Source organism: Gallinula chloropus, assembly GCF_964237585.1.
Source record: "Gallinula chloropus genome assembly, chromosome: 4".
NCBI classification, from domain to species: domain Eukaryota; kingdom Metazoa; phylum Chordata; class Aves; order Gruiformes; family Rallidae; genus Gallinula; species Gallinula chloropus.
The window spans coordinates 23,474,914-23,490,471 of NC_140088.1; the positions used below are offsets into that span (position 1 = coordinate 23,474,914).

General features: G+C 38.5%; 1 protein-coding gene across 1 annotated transcript in view; it reads left to right on the forward strand.

The window, feature by feature from the left end:
• Positions 1 to 15,558, forward strand: part of KCNQ1 (potassium voltage-gated channel subfamily Q member 1) — a gene marked incomplete at both ends in the record, with an annotated part of 343,099 nt that overhangs the window by 231,879 nt on the left and 95,662 nt on the right. Inside the window, 4 exons of the mRNA XM_084262844.1 lie at positions 4,108 to 4,183; positions 9,340 to 9,434; positions 10,103 to 10,149; positions 10,966 to 11,027. Coding sequence (XP_084118970.1) covers positions 4,108 to 4,183; positions 9,340 to 9,434; positions 10,103 to 10,149; positions 10,966 to 11,027 — 280 coding nt within the window. The remainder of the gene's footprint in view (positions 1 to 4,107; positions 4,184 to 9,339; positions 9,435 to 10,102; positions 10,150 to 10,965; positions 11,028 to 15,558) is intronic.

Below are 15,558 nucleotides of genomic sequence, written 5' to 3' on the forward strand. Positions count from 1 at the left end.
CCACCTGGTTTTTGTAACCAAAAATTGCTCCCACAAAGTGTTCTTCTGGGGTGGCCCTGCAGGTCCCCTTTCAGGGAGGAGGCAGGCGGGTGCTGGCTGAAGCCAGATACATTCACTATGCGGAGCAGGGGAGTGAGCCACACCTTGGGAAACCTATTGAGGTTTTGGGTGGCCGTGTTGTGAAAAACTGGCTAATATTGCAGTCAAATGTGTAAGTGGCTCTGTTACTATAGTTTGGGGCATTTATATATGTGTAACAACTTCCCAGCAAATGAAAACGTATGTAAAATTACCTGAAGTTCCTCGGCATGCTTGTTTTCCAAATGATGTGAAATTCCAGTCCAGATCTCTGACAGACTAATGAAGGGATCAGATTTCCTCCAAATGACTTGTTGTAGGTTAAGTATCCTAACAACAAAAGGAGGCAGGAAAAACTGATGCTTTCTAGCCATTTTATTCTGCCAGGCTTTCTTTTGTGTGTGCTCAATTCATTGTGTTCTGTTGCTGTGTGGTTTTTCTTATCCCCGTTTATGCTTTGTGGAGTGCCAGCATCTGCAACAGGTTACATTTTTTTAGTGTACAAATGAAGCAAACCTAGTCTATAGCAACAAATAATACAGGTTTGTATGAATCTACTGACCCAGTTATCACTGGGATGTTTTTCTGTTGTTGATGAGTCAATCTTCTGGATCGTTCCTACAGGTTCTGACAATGTTACAGCCTTATTTGCAGTTTCAGGATCTCATTCTATGAGTTTAAGTCCACAGGAAATGTCAAATAGTATGACCATGATCATGGTGATCTTGATGTCCTGTTTATATTGAGAAAGAAAATTACTGGTAGCTACTGGCATTTTTTCTTTGGAAGGAATGAGATGTCTAATATTAGGAGCAGGGATCTGTAGCTTGATTTTATGGGCATACAAATGACTCGAGTTTATTTTTGAAGGCAATATGTTGATTGTTATTGGAATGACACAAATGGTGATCAGCAAGTCCCTTCAGACTTTGGTTATCATGAGATTAGTGGGCATGGTGAGCGTGAGGCTCAAAGCACCTAGGAGGGGTAAATAGCTTCACTAATGAAAGGCCCAAACCCTTGTCTGCAGACCCTGTTGCTAATGCACTTATCTATCAAACTTTCTCCCAAAGTTAGGCAAAACGAAACGTGAAAAAATGAGGGACTTAGATCACAAGAGAGCTTGGCTTCCAGAGCTACACTGAAGCCATCTGGCTGCCCGGAGTGTCCTGGGAGTCACTGAAAACTGTCTGGGGACGGGTGGCTGCCATCGGAGACTCACCCCACACAGCAGTACTTCCCCAAAGGGTGTCTCCCGCTCACCGTGGGGATGCAAGCACAGCAGAGGTATTTCTCTGCTGTGTGTAAGCACTCGCCGATGATGTCATTTCCCGCCACACTCCTAAAAAAAAAAAATAGTATTTGGTATTCAGGCAACTCTTGCTCTGAGGACAGTAATGTATTGAGCAGCTATCTGGCATCTAAGCATGCTGTGTGTCCCCGAGGCTGCAGACAGCCGTTCTGTACCCAGAATTCAGAGATGTCACAAGTGGCTGAACAAACAAATATCACCAGTTAATGGTTAAACTCTCAATTTACTAAAACATTTGTTACCAGTTTGCAAAAGAGATCAAACAACCGTGAATCATAACCTTGGCTACTAATTAAATCCTTTATTCCCTTCCCTCACTGCAGAAGCATTTAATCTCAGGGAATCAGGACAGCCTGTTGTGCAGAATTCGATTTTACAGCGTGAGCAGAAACAAGCTTACTGTAAGGTTTCCTACTGGAGCTGAACATGGGAAGGCATAAAATGCGAATACTACCTTTCCCTCCTGGCATCAAAGTTCATGTTGCACTGAACAATGACCGATGTAAAATAGCTGCCTTGGAAAATCGTTTTGGTGGTATAGTTTTGTTATTTCATGGAATGGCAAATCTCATTTTTATTATCCATCTCTCTTGCTTATAGATGAGGCTCATCTTCTAGATGGAGAATGAGGGATTTGGTGTGCTTTACTAGTGACCATCCCAAAGGAAAATATTGCACTCAGAAATAATAGAATGTGAAAAAAACCCTAAAAGAAATGAGGCATAAACCAAAATACTACAACCAGTTTCATTGCAGTTGAAATTTATTTCTATTTGTCATGGCTTTGTGTGTGTTTATGTGTAGGATGTCTAATGGTAAATTACACTTTCATACCTTTGGTATTTAATAGCAAACCAAGCAACGTTGATCTTTTTGGCTCTCAGGCAGAACTCAAAACCCCTGAACACTTTATTTCCTTTTGCTTTGGGGGACATCGTCCTCATCTCTAGCAGCAGAGCGATGCAGCACAGGCTCATAAAACAGAGATACCATGTACTAGTAAGAGGCTAATCCTGTTCACCGGGACTCGATCCAAACAGGCAGCCATCCCAGTTAAGAGGAGTGAGTTTCCATTTTTATAACACAAACCAGTATCTTGCAGTCAAATCTGCAGGAGGACCCGGAGAGAGTCTCTCTGAGACACCTCAGTAAGGTGTTAGGAGAGAAGGGCCCCCCTGTACAGATCCAGCTGCAGATTCACAGGTCACTGTGTAATCACTGGGGACCAGTCACTTGCTATAAATGTACTTGCATTCTTAGCAATCTGCAGACCTGTGGTGAAAAGCTGTATGTTATTAGTTTGAAAAACAACCATATTTTATACTGTGTCCGGAGAAAGTAATCTTTTCTGTCATTGCTCAATCTGAACCACTTCTGTAACAGAAAGGAACCACCTGAGAGGCAGTATCTGTGAATAGAAAATGAGAGCTTTTTCTTTGGTTCTGGTTTTCGCTTTGCAGAAAGCTATTTTCCCACTAAAACTTGTGAGTTTTCAGAAGGGGAATATCCCAAATACACTTGCGATGCTGTTCAGAAGACAGGCATCCACCATTTGCACATGCAGAACTTCTGTTTGCTGGGGGAAATTTCTCCTGAGCAAACACATGCATATGCATGAAAATTCCAGGTGATCTTTAAGTGAAGAGGCTTGGGTGAAACCATGCTGTATCATACCAAAGACCCAAACCTGTGCAGAAATTGAATATGCATCCCATAGTGACTATGACTCAGTATCCAGATTTGGTACACACAGAAAGTGTGGGCTAATGACATCTCAATATGCTAGTCAATAACTATTACTAATAACAATTTTATAAAGATAAACAATCTGGAATGTCTAGCTCTGCTTTTACTGTTGTTTCCCCAAAACCATCACTAGAAGTCTGCTTGGGAGAGAGTTAGGAATACTACTTGTTCATGTATTTAAAAAGGGAATAAAGATTGTGAAAAATGTCATTCAAGCACATCTTGATAAAATTAATGGAATGAAGAAGTAGAATAAATAAATGTTTGATTTGATATCATAATGTTAAGAGCAATACATCTTTCTTGCAAGATTTGAAAAATTTAAAATATCTTAACTGTTCAAAAAATAATGTCAGGTTCAATGAAAACCTGTTATTTTAAAGTACAAATAACAAATTATTATTTTTAATTCTGTTTTTGGTTCATATGCATCTGCATGAAGAGGAGGATATATTTGTTTAAAGGCCTTTCAGAATATTTTGTCTTTATATAGACTCACAATTCAGTTTTAGAGGTGCATGTGTATGTAGAAGTTGGATCCAGCTACCACAAGACCATTTGGACTGTTTAGCAGTCAAGGAGTCCAAAATTTTTCAATAATTTTTGAAAACCAGATTTGTGTTAAGCAAAAAACTATATTGTACAGGGGGGGTTTTCCTGGTTTTTTTTGGTAGAAATGGATCTTGAAAATATAGGTGGAGGTTTGTTTATTCGTAGGAGCAGGTTACCTGGACACATATTTTCACTGTGTAATGTATGCAAACCTAGCATAGGCCAGATAAAATCCTGGATTTTTATAGCCTTCTTGAACGGTGGGGAAGGTCAACATGTGTGTCGTGCTCCCAGCCTAAATCGCAACTGTTTATATTACACATTCACGTGCTAGCCAAGCATTTACTGCAGACTGTTATGTTTATTGTCTGAATGGAGATGCTCTTTCACCCCACTCACCATCCTCCTTTTTCCCACAGACTGCGAGAGCACCATCGTGCTGCAATTAAGGTGATCCGTAGGATGCAGTATTTTGTGGCAAAGAAAAAGTTTCAGGTGAGTTGTGAATAGAAAGCTCCTTTTCTAAATAAACCCTCTTATTCTCCTGATGCATTGTTTCTTTTAGAAACTTAGGAGAGACTAACACAATTCATTGCAGTAATGGTGAGCTACACCCGCTATTCTCTTCCTCCTTCAATAGGGTGGTTGTTTAGCAGCAGGTTAGTCAACTGTGGATGCACTGGAAATAGGCTAAACCCCTGAAATGCTGTCTGAATTAAAATGTTATTTTCTGCTAATGGACTTGACCCTTAACCCTCTGTTATCGCTGTCTCTTTCTTGCAGTGCAAACGTTCTCATATGTCTCCATTAATTCTGAGCTGTATGTTACTGTCACGCCGAGGCAGTAGGATTAGAGATTAAAATACTGCCTCAGCCTTGTTTCTATCTCTCACTCAATGATGATTAAGTCCTGATAAGAAATTTGTTAGCATATTGGAAGGTTTCTCCTTCCTTTTCCCTTCTCCCCTCTGCATATGTAGGGGACCTCCTCCCCAGTTTGGGAGATACTGTCTCCCTTTACTCCTCTAGCCCTCACTGACATACATTTCCTTCATTCCACTTGCTTGCTGTGATATTGCAATACCTTAAGGTTTTAACAGTAGCTAATTAACCTTGTTGCGTGGTCTGAATAAAAAATTCTGACTGCAAACTTTCTAAGAATGTGGTTTCTAAATCTATTTCATTAATCCAGTAAAAGCACGTGTCGACAGCCTTCAGCTTGATTTAAACCAGGTGAATATATACATATGTAAGAAATATATTGCTTTAATTAAAATTAATTAAAAGGGGACAATCTCCAGAGTACAGGCTTCACAACTGAAAAGGCAAAGAAAGAGACGACCTAAACTGCCCACATCCATTTTCATACATGACCTCACCACTACTGCTTACAATAGACTGAAAACTTTCCTGCCTTTAATCCAGACAAGTTCTGCAGGGCAGAAGGATGATGGTGAGGATGATGATGACAAACAGTCCAAGAGATCGTTGTTTCTGTAAGGCAATGCTTGCTGCTACTTCAAAACGATGATTCTGATTTCCTCAATGAAATTTAGCAGCACAGAATTCTTTAGCAATTTTCTGATTTAGATTATTATTATTATTGTTGTTGTTGTTGTTGTTGTTGTTATTGTTACTGTTATTAAAAGTCATGAGCTAATTTATGGTTAAGGTTGCGTGACCTTTCTAGACACTTGTTTCAGTTATGTATAATGCATTCAGACTGTCACCATTTAGGCTGACATCTCCCATATCTGCGTTTTTCTTGGGGAGTGCAATTTCAGGAAGTTTCTGCTAGCACATTTCACCTATTATTCTTATTAGAGTAAAATGAGGAAAGGTGCAATGTATGGACTACTTGAAAATAGTTTTTATAATCATTTTGTTGAGAAGCTCTTTAACACTTGCTGGCCAGCACTTGTAACTTGGCAGGGGACATGGCCCATTCCAGCCAAGCATCCACTACTGCTCTGGGAAAAAACACCTAAATGTAGGCTGTTCCATTAAACTTTAATTTATTCTCATTCTAAAACCTGATTGTGATCCTTTGCTCCACGGTAATTACTGAATCTTTGCTCTCATAAATTTAGAGCATAAAATATTTGCCATGGTGTTAACTGAACTGCTTAGAAACAAGAAATCCACACATTAGATATCTACCTCCCAAGTGGTGTTTGTCAAAAACAGATTTTGAAAATGCCTGAACACTGTGTGCAACATTATCCACCTGGCAAATAAACGAAACTCCCCTGCGGCAGATGACTTGATAGTAGCTGAAAAAGCATTTGACTGAAGAGAATGGGACTATTCAGTTCATACTTAAAACTTGTTTGTACTTGGTATCCTAGTTGCTAATCTGGCTTCTCAGTTGAACTCTCCCTTTCGCATCTGCAAAAGACCTGGTCATGGCCATCTACAAAATGCCTCAACCTGGGTGTCTCTCATCCTTGTTCAGTAGCATTTTTTCTTTTTATCAATATTAGCTGATACTAAAAACCTAAAAATGACAGTGTGGTGAAATGTATCTCAAGTCACTCCTGTGTACAAGTGATACACTGCTCTTTCTGTCCGAAGCAGAACCTCCCAATAGGAACATGGGGCCGGGGAGGGGGGATATCTGATACATCTCCATATCTTCTGCATACAAGGTTATGACTGAGTTTAAAAATCTGGAGAGCACCAACAGTATGTTTTTCAAAAGTACCTCAGTAACTTAATGCACAAAGTCACCTTGAAATTCAAGCTACAAGGTGCTTTTGAAAATCTCTCCTGTAATTAAAGATAAACACTGTCATTATTATTTCCTCCAAAGTATGTTGTAAATCTGCTTTGTTCTATTGTATGCACAGCAAATAGTCATAACAAATCAAAAGGTTTAAACGTGTGCCAAGTAATGACTGTACGATTTCTTATAACCAGTCCAGTGAAATATCTGAAAATAAGATAAAGCAGAAGATGCATTTTGAAAACCTATCTTTCAGCATTTAAGAAGTCTACATAGCTGTTTTCTGGTAGATATTTGCCTTCCAAGCTTTTTGTATTTATGTGAAATGCATCTTCCTGAAAGAAAAATCAGAAAACTTTATAACTGTTGAAAAAACCCAAATTTCAGCTGAAGTCCATTGAACTATTCATGGTAAATATTAGCTAGAATGTAAGTAATTGCAAGCCAGAACTTAAAAGGAGTATTTTTTAGATATGCCTCTGAAGCTTTACAGGAGGGAAAGCATAGGAAGAATGAGAGGAAGAGGAAAATTTTGCAAAATAGATCCCAGTTTGAACCCAGCATGGTTCTTAAACTATACCAGCTGTTTGCAGGATACACCTGTATGCCTGAATTTGCCTAGATGGATTTTTTTTTAAGAGCTCAATTATTAATGGGGTGACAGCACCACAAGGACAAAAGTCAGTTAGAAAGCAGAGCCTTCCTGTTTAAAAAAAATAAAATAAATAAAATAAAGAAAGAAAAGCTAAAGAGGGATGCAAAGAAGTTTCAAAGGACATGAAAAGAAATTCTTTGTGAAGCATCACATTTGGGCATCATTTCCTTATTAAAAGAAGGGGAGAAATGTATGCTCTATTTTCAAGTCTAGTTTTGAATATAGTCTGTATGATAATGTCCATGTAAGAACCCAGCATAATATTTATAAAGAATTAATACCTTTTTTATGGATGTGTTTATGCTCTTGTAAAGTCTGCAGGACTGTTTTAAATTGCATAGGAAAGATGATATTCTACTAGTAGTCAAGTCCAGTGCTTCAGTTAAGGGGAATGGCTCATAGCTATAGAATATATATATTCTATATATTATAGGTGAAACAGAGCTTAGTGATGGTTTTCTAGACTTTATTCACCTCACCTTAATTTAATATATTAATTACAGATCACATGTCTTTGGCACAGTCTAAACTTGCAACTGAATTTCAGAAAGAATATCACTATACTTGGTTATTCCATTAGCTGGATTCATGAGTAAATAACGTTTGTCTTCCAATTATGAGAACTTCTAAATGTCTTCAGACTTATGTATATGGATACAACTGTGATGTTCATCACAGATGCAGAGGACAGAGAGTTGATCTGGTTTTCCATTGTCATTTTGATTTTTTTTCTCTCTTTCCATGTAAATTCTTCTTGAGTAAATCAGTTTCCTTCTAAAATGTGGGTTTAACTTTTTCTATGATTTTCACCATGGCAAATATTCTATATATAGCATAAACAGGTTGCAGTTCCACTGGTGATGTGAGTAACTGTTGCCTGGTTTGTTACAATTTCACTGGAAAATCTTGCATTTATAGTCTTATTATCTATTGACTTACATCATCCATTTGTCATGGTATGAATCATGAATTGTGTGTGACATCCTTTCTAATCTCTGTACTGGGCTGTACCAAACAAGGTAGTTCAGTGTTCTTTGTTTCAAAGGATATTCTACCCATTTTATCTGACTGGTTTTTTTGGGGTTTTTTTTACATTTCCCAGAAATACCCCCTGCACGGATTCCCCTCTCTCTTTCCCAAGTCTGCATCCTTGTGCATACAGTTACTAGGGAACAGCAACAGCCAGTGGTGCACATTAAATGTTTGGCACTGGCTTTTGAGCCTTTTGCAAGTTTTCTTATATGACAGGAGAAATTTTAACTCATTTAAGAAGATTTTTGCCATGAGTGTTGTTTAATTAGCAGATGAGTGAAAGTAAAGTAGTTAAGGAAAGCTGTGGGGCTGGCTTCTACTTTTCTTTCTTCAGTACTCATCTGCTGCCTGCTGCAGGTTGTTTTCCTTTTGGAAAATTAACATGTTGTCAACATCAAGAGTATTTTCTCTCAAAAGATCAGCTTTCAATATGAAGTAGTTACAGAATAATCACTACTGATTAAATACCCTACCCTACTCAGAAAGTAAGCTTCATTCATAAATTAACCTTCCACTAGACAATATCTCACATTCACCCAAAGTTTGCAGTTGGCTTTGGGGAATCTGGCAGACTGAGATATAATTTGTTTGATGAAGTGATATTATTAAAGATTATTAAAGTAATGATTCCTAAAATGTGGGAGCTACCTCCCAGGTAGGTGCAAGTGACTGCATAAAGGTGCCACAGCCTTGCTTTTTAATATTGCATCCTGCTTTGCTTTGGCTTAAAAAAAAAAAGGCATGTGTGGCCTGGAATTGAGAAAGACCTGAAGTGTGAGAAATAAGGTTAAGCAGTGCAGGGACATCTGCTGCTTTTGAAATCCAGATGACAATATTTCTGAGACCTCAAATGGGGTACAGAGTCTGATATGTTAAAAGCTACCATTCTAAACTCGTTTTTACTGTTCTCAAAAGATGCAAGAAAGGAAAAATTGTAACTCAGTGTTACCAACATTTTTATTAACCTTTGAAAATTGACCTAGTATCTATAAGCAGCATAAGGAATGAGTCAGAAATGTAGAAACTCAGAATAGTTTGGGTTGGAAGGGACCTTTACATGTCACCCCTCTGCAACGGGCAGGGACATCTTCAACTAGAGCTCCATCCAGCCTGACCTTGAACATTTCCAGGGATGGGGTATCTACCACCTCTCTGGGAACCTACACAGTCTACATTATCATTTACCATTCCTACATCTTTGTGGCTTAAAGACATGGTTTTTTGGTTTTTATTTTACAGCAAGCTAGAAAGCCCTATGATGTCCGAGATGTTATTGAGCAATATTCTCAGGGTCACCTCAACCTGATGGTGCGAATCAAGGAGTTACAGAGGAGGTATGTCAATAACGCTCAGTGTCTGGGATGTTTGTAAATAGATCAGTGATAAGGGCTGGGGATCAAAACCTGAGAGGGTTACAGGTTATTGGTAGGATTGTGCAAAGTTAGGGAATATAAAATGGCATTCAAGTCAAGTTGCCTTTTCACATCAGAAGAAAAAAGCAAAGAGCTTAAAATCTGATGATTAGGACTTGCAGTTTTCATTATTGTTGCATGTACTGGCACAGTCCCTGCTAGTTTTGACTATACACCGTAATTCCTCTATATCAGGAGCTGTATCATAAGTACAGAGTGAAATACCGTTGCCTGTGCTGGTAGAGTTGCACTTAAGAGCAAACTAAGACACGACAGATAGATGCAACAAGGAAGCTGCAGAAGAACAAGGAAAAGAGAAAACAATGCTGTTCACATGGAAAAGCTATGGGCATGGTAAAACTTCACAGTGGTTAAAGATGCTAAAGACCAATCTAACTCTAAAGCCATTTTTGTTACTATTTTTTTAATTTCAAGCTGTTCGTTGTCCAGAGCAACTGCTTCACTTACAGTACAAGCCAGAACTGTTTTAACTTCCCGTGTTAGTGAAGAGGTCACCTCTCTCCAGCTAGATAAAGCAAAAATGCTGGTTCAGGCTGATAAACCTAAAAACTATCCTTTTTGTTTTATAGGTTGGACCAATCCATAGGGAAGCCATCTCTTTTTATCTCCGTCTCAGGTAAATTAATACGAAGGATGTGTCTAAAGTTAGTTTGTTGAAGATATAATTAATGGAAAAATACTTGTTAAAATAGTTTTGATTTTGTTGCCAAATTTTTAAAGGGTGCCAACCACTTGTGGTCGAAAGTTTAGGCATCTACAATGTTTAGTTATCAACACCTCTGAAATAGGATTGTTCTTTAGATACTTTTTAGCACCTACTTTCACAGAAATTTTCAAAATATTGGCTCTAAACTCTCTGATACTACATTTTTAATAAAATGGCATGCTATGATTACAGAGTTCCTGTGAATATTCTGATATACACTGATCTTCTCCCAGAGCTTTGATAGCTTCGAAAGGAGACTGGAAAAGGTCGCAAAGTACTAAGTTTGTTTCTGACAAGTCTGCTTAATAAAAACCATCTCTCAGTGTCATTTTGAAACTCAAGTTTATATATAGTTTATGGGGGAAAAAAAGATGAAGTCTTACCCAGTGTATTGCTCAAGCTGTCTGTAGAGTCTTTTGCGTAGTGCCAGATAGCTTTTAAATGGCAATTAAAACATTAACTAAATCGGGAAACGTTTTGTTCTCCCAGGTTAAAGCATAAAACTAAGGTTGAATGTGCCTTAAACTTAAGGGCTATTAAAAGCCGTGGCATAGGCTAATGCTATAAAAAGACACAAAAAGCTGCTTTTAAGGCATAGAGCTACCAGCCTGGGAAAGGTGTTCAGTTACACTGCGTTGGTGGGCTAGTTAAACACACCCTGTTGTGGCTTGCTGCTATTTTGTTATACCACCATATATTAATTTGAAAATGTTTCTTGTTCCACAGAAAAAAGCAAAGATCGAGGGAATAACACGATTGGTGCCAGGCTGAACAGAGTGGAGGACAAGGTAAGCCTCAGTTAGACAGGCCGTGAATGAGGATATAGTCTGTGATCGAACAGTGCTTGTTTCATAGGATGTGGGGAAAAATTTAGCTTAAAATAGAGTTGAATGCCTGGCTTTTCCAGGTGATGGAGCGTAATTTTTGTTGCAGATTGCATTTTTGGTTCGTTCTTGTTGTTTTAACAGCATAAGAAGAAAAAAAAAAAACAGATTTTGATTGATTTCAGTCTCTTTTGGGATGCGCTTTGGGTTTTGACTTTTAGCTGTATATATTACACGTCTCAACATTCTACTTCCTTCCTCCGCAATAGATAAAAGGTTTTGTTCCTTTAATATCTCCATATATTGCAGTTCCTAAGATTTCCCTTTGATCATTGCTCTGTTGTTTATATAACTCCACCTACAATTCCTTAGAGGGAGCAAGAGCAAACCTTGTTCTGTCCTGGTTTTCATTCCTTATGACAAATGGAGTTTCTCCTTTCAAGTGACGTGAAGCCAGAAAAAAGATCAGACTTTTTCTATAATCTCAAATTAACAGTTAAGTGCTTTGTAACCCTTTATTTCAATGCTGGCCATACCTGAAAATTAGATGACAGGTGGAGGCTATGTGGTTATTAAAAAACATGGGGTTTCCTATATTGATATTGAGGAAAGAAAGGAAAGGTTAAGAGAAATTATTTGAAGCCTCTTACAGTGATTCAGTCAAGGGGTGAAAGAACTTTGCTTTAGGATTATTTCACTCACGTATCTAAACTGTTCATTTGGTATTAAGGAAGGAATTTTTCCTTGGAGAAGAACTTTCAGATTGTTTCTTCCACAACTGGAAGTATGTGATAACCTCACGAAAGAGTTGTTCTAAAGAAATACCCAGCAGATATTCTGCAAACCAAAAGAGGTGTGAGCAACTCATCCCAAAAGATGCAAACCAAACACCCTAATCTCCATTGATTCACTTGGGATGTCCATTCCTTAAACAACCTTCCTTAAATACTTCAGATAAACTTGAATGATAGTATTCAGAACCATCCTTCGATCTACTGGGAAAAAAAAATGACATTTTAATGGGAAGCAGAAAATAGAAAGGTACAGAGCATTTTGCACAAACAATCACTGTGCAGTGCTTGCTCAGATCTGCGGTTGGTAAGTGTTCTTACACATGGAAGCCCTTTCCAGAAAGTCTGGATTACATTTATGTATTTTCTGTCCTTAATGTCAACTAAGAGTGTGGAACGCTAAAAAATGCCTTGTGACTTGTGACAAAGAGCAACGACTTTTCAGTTTGGACAAATAATTCTCAAATGACAGCTAAAATAGCTTCTCAGAGCTATTTGTAAAATCTCCCAACGAGTCTGGGAAAGCTTTGGTGTTGTGGCTCAGAGATAAGCTATTTTGGAGTTATTAATTACTCTTTTTACATCCTTACAAATAAGTACACCGTGGATTTATAGTGACTGTTGTTTTATGTCTTCTAATGGGACTGTAAAACACTCCCTGTTTAATTTTAGTATAGCTGGGTTAAATTTTAGCCTTGTTTTAAGTAACAGACCCTTCATTCTTTGCAGTTGCATGAGGTCATGTGTGGTTTCAGAGTTGTATGTTATCTACTCTATACAGCTAGTCCTATCTGCAGGAATTTTATCTGAAAGTAGCTGAAAGGCTAAAAATAGAGAATTTCGGTTGGACTTGGCAAATAGTGGTATACATGAAAACATACTGGCAGTGCTGAGATCACATTTTTGCTGCAGCCGCAGATGGTGGCCAAAGCTGGTTTGGGGTATATTTGCTCTTAGAGATTGGCCTTCTCTTTCCCGTAGAGTACATGGTACCTGCTACACTTTCAACATACAAAATCCTTCCTGAGCTGAGCACTGTATAAAGGATCTTTGTATCAACTGTTTTTTAAGGTGACTACATATATTCAACAGTTGTTTGCCATTTGTTTTGTGAATTGGTTTTGAATTTCTGACTTCTGAAGGGGAAGTTTTCAGTGCTGCAGGTTAGTGTTTGCATCTGTGAGAACCTTTTGCACATTTGAAAAAACTCCTTTAACTCATTAAAAAAAAAAAAAAGTAGATTTCTGAAATTGTTTAGACAATCCTGCCACAGTGAGAAATTACACAGTGCTTCCCATGCCACAGGGGTAAGCTGAGTTCTTCTAATAGATCTTTCTCAGTGATCGTTAGTAGACTTGTTGCAACAGAAGGTTGGTGTACGGTTGTCAGGAAGTCCATCTTAAAGCAGAAATTTCAAGAAGAAACCCTGAACCTTCACTTTTTAAATTTTTAGGATGTTCTGCTTATGAATGTCTGCTGTCAGCATGGGATCCACTACTTAAACATCACAGAGGCAGAATCCAATTTTGTGTATATTCCTAGAGGCTTTTGTGGAGGTGGATTTTAACCTAAGAAGCTTTTAGAAATAAAGCAAATTCTGCCTTCAAGAATATTTAATTGTCCTTCTGGGACATTATGTCACTCTTGCAAATCTTCTCTAGTTGTGGTACAAGCAAACGTGCTCTAGAGGCACATGTCTGGGACAGCATCTGAATGGGACATTTTAGGAATAAAATGCTTAGAGTCAAACAGCAGCATATTGGCAGGAATTATGATACTTGGTGGCACAAATCTGAATTTCTGAGTACGGAAATCAGCAATAAATAATGTTTTCTTCTTTTAAATTTAGGAATGTGAGAGGGTTTTTTTCTGGGGAGGAGAGCATTGATATGTGTAGAGTGCTCATCTTGTTCATTGAATGACACTTTGACCTTGCAATCTATACACTTTGTGGTAACCTAACTGAAGATTGTTTCCTAATGTGCAGAAGCCAGGGGAAATAATCATGCTTGCAGGAACTTTCCTGCAGATTCCTCCCCATAGAAGTTTTAAATTTTGGCAAGCCCCTGAAATGGTGGCTTTGTAAATGTAACTAGAAACTGCACAACCCGATAGGCCTTCGTGCAGAGGAATCACAGTCCAACATGTAAGCACAGTATATTCCAACTTTGCCATTTTCCTTTGCTGCTTGTAAAGCTGAGGGTAAGAGATACTGTGTTCCTCTGAAGGTGTAGTGCTATTGCTGAGTGCAGGCGGTTGCAGGCACCCGGTGTGCCCACAGAAGCCATGTAAATGTGGCATGGAGATGCCCAGCCTGAGCTCATAAACCCCACCAAGTTGCAATGGTCCAAGCGTGTGCATGTTGATACCCCAATCCAGTCATTCAGAGAATGTTGTTGAGCAGGATTAGAGCAGCAAATCAATTTATTTGCAGCGACCAGCCTTCTCTCTTTTCATCCTGAAACATCTGTGGATGACTATTCAGCCTACCCTCAAGAAACCTGGCCTCTGGCTTGTTACCAAAGTCAAAATCCAAAGCAGTTTTTCCAGATAGGCCCAGTGGTGTGTGCGTCGCATTGTTAATCCTCCCTCAGGGAGCTCTGCATGCCAATGGTTTGGTGCTGGCTGTACCCAGCAGCTCTGTCTGGGGACAAGCCTACACTACACTCAAGAACTTCTCCATGCAGCATCTCCTCTTTTCTTGTCAGTCCTTTAATTTTAGCTTGTATATAAATGATTGTAATGTTAATTTTTTGGAATAAATTAATCTGTTCTCTTTCAACCTTTTGCTGACCATTAATTGCAATATAACAGGCACTTTTCAGGGACTCACACAGGCTTGTTGCTTGTCTGGTCTGTGATAATTCCCTCTGAAGTATGGGCACTGCAGAAAATAATCTAGAATATACTGTGAGGGCTAAAATTGGCAGTCCCTGGACTCTCAACAGGCTGTTGTGCCTACAAGCCAGACTGCCCAGAGGTCAATAGGTTCAGGCTGTGGACCCCCAGAGCAGAATAACAGAACCCAGATTTACAAAAAAAAAAAGTAAAAACCAATCTGAGCAGTAGACACTATGCTCTATTTTCTGTTGTTTTAATAATTGATCTTAACCTTTTGCAATTATTTAGATAGGTTAAAATTTGCCTTTTAAGAACAGTTATAGCAATCCAAACCAATTTCCCAGGTGTTCCTTCTACATACCCAGAATTATTCCTGTACTTTATAGGAAGTACGATATTAATACCAGTATTGCCAAGGTCACAACTAACATCTTTTTCAGCTAAATGGAACATTAGGAGTAATGCTGTCTACTGCTAAATTTTAAGTTGTAGACATTTAAATGTAGATTTCTGTTTATACAGAAAGTGTGTAGTAGTGAGACATGACACCTTTTAGTGTGAATCCAGCAACTGGGCAAGACAATTTTCATTCCAAACGTATGCACATTTTGCATGCTTACAGCTGAAAATGGGAACCCTTGGGTTCTGACTTGTACCAACCCAAAGACCATCACGCAGAAATCCAAATGTGCAGTACAGAACAGAGAATCATATCAGTTTTCAAGGGTACTTCAAAAGCAGGTTGCACCACTGTTTAAATCAATTAAAAACAAATCTGTCACGTAAAAGCATTTACCCTAGACTAGATGCTACTGTGAACCGGGGTTATATGTTGCAGAGGAATTTCCCTGTAGTGTTAATAA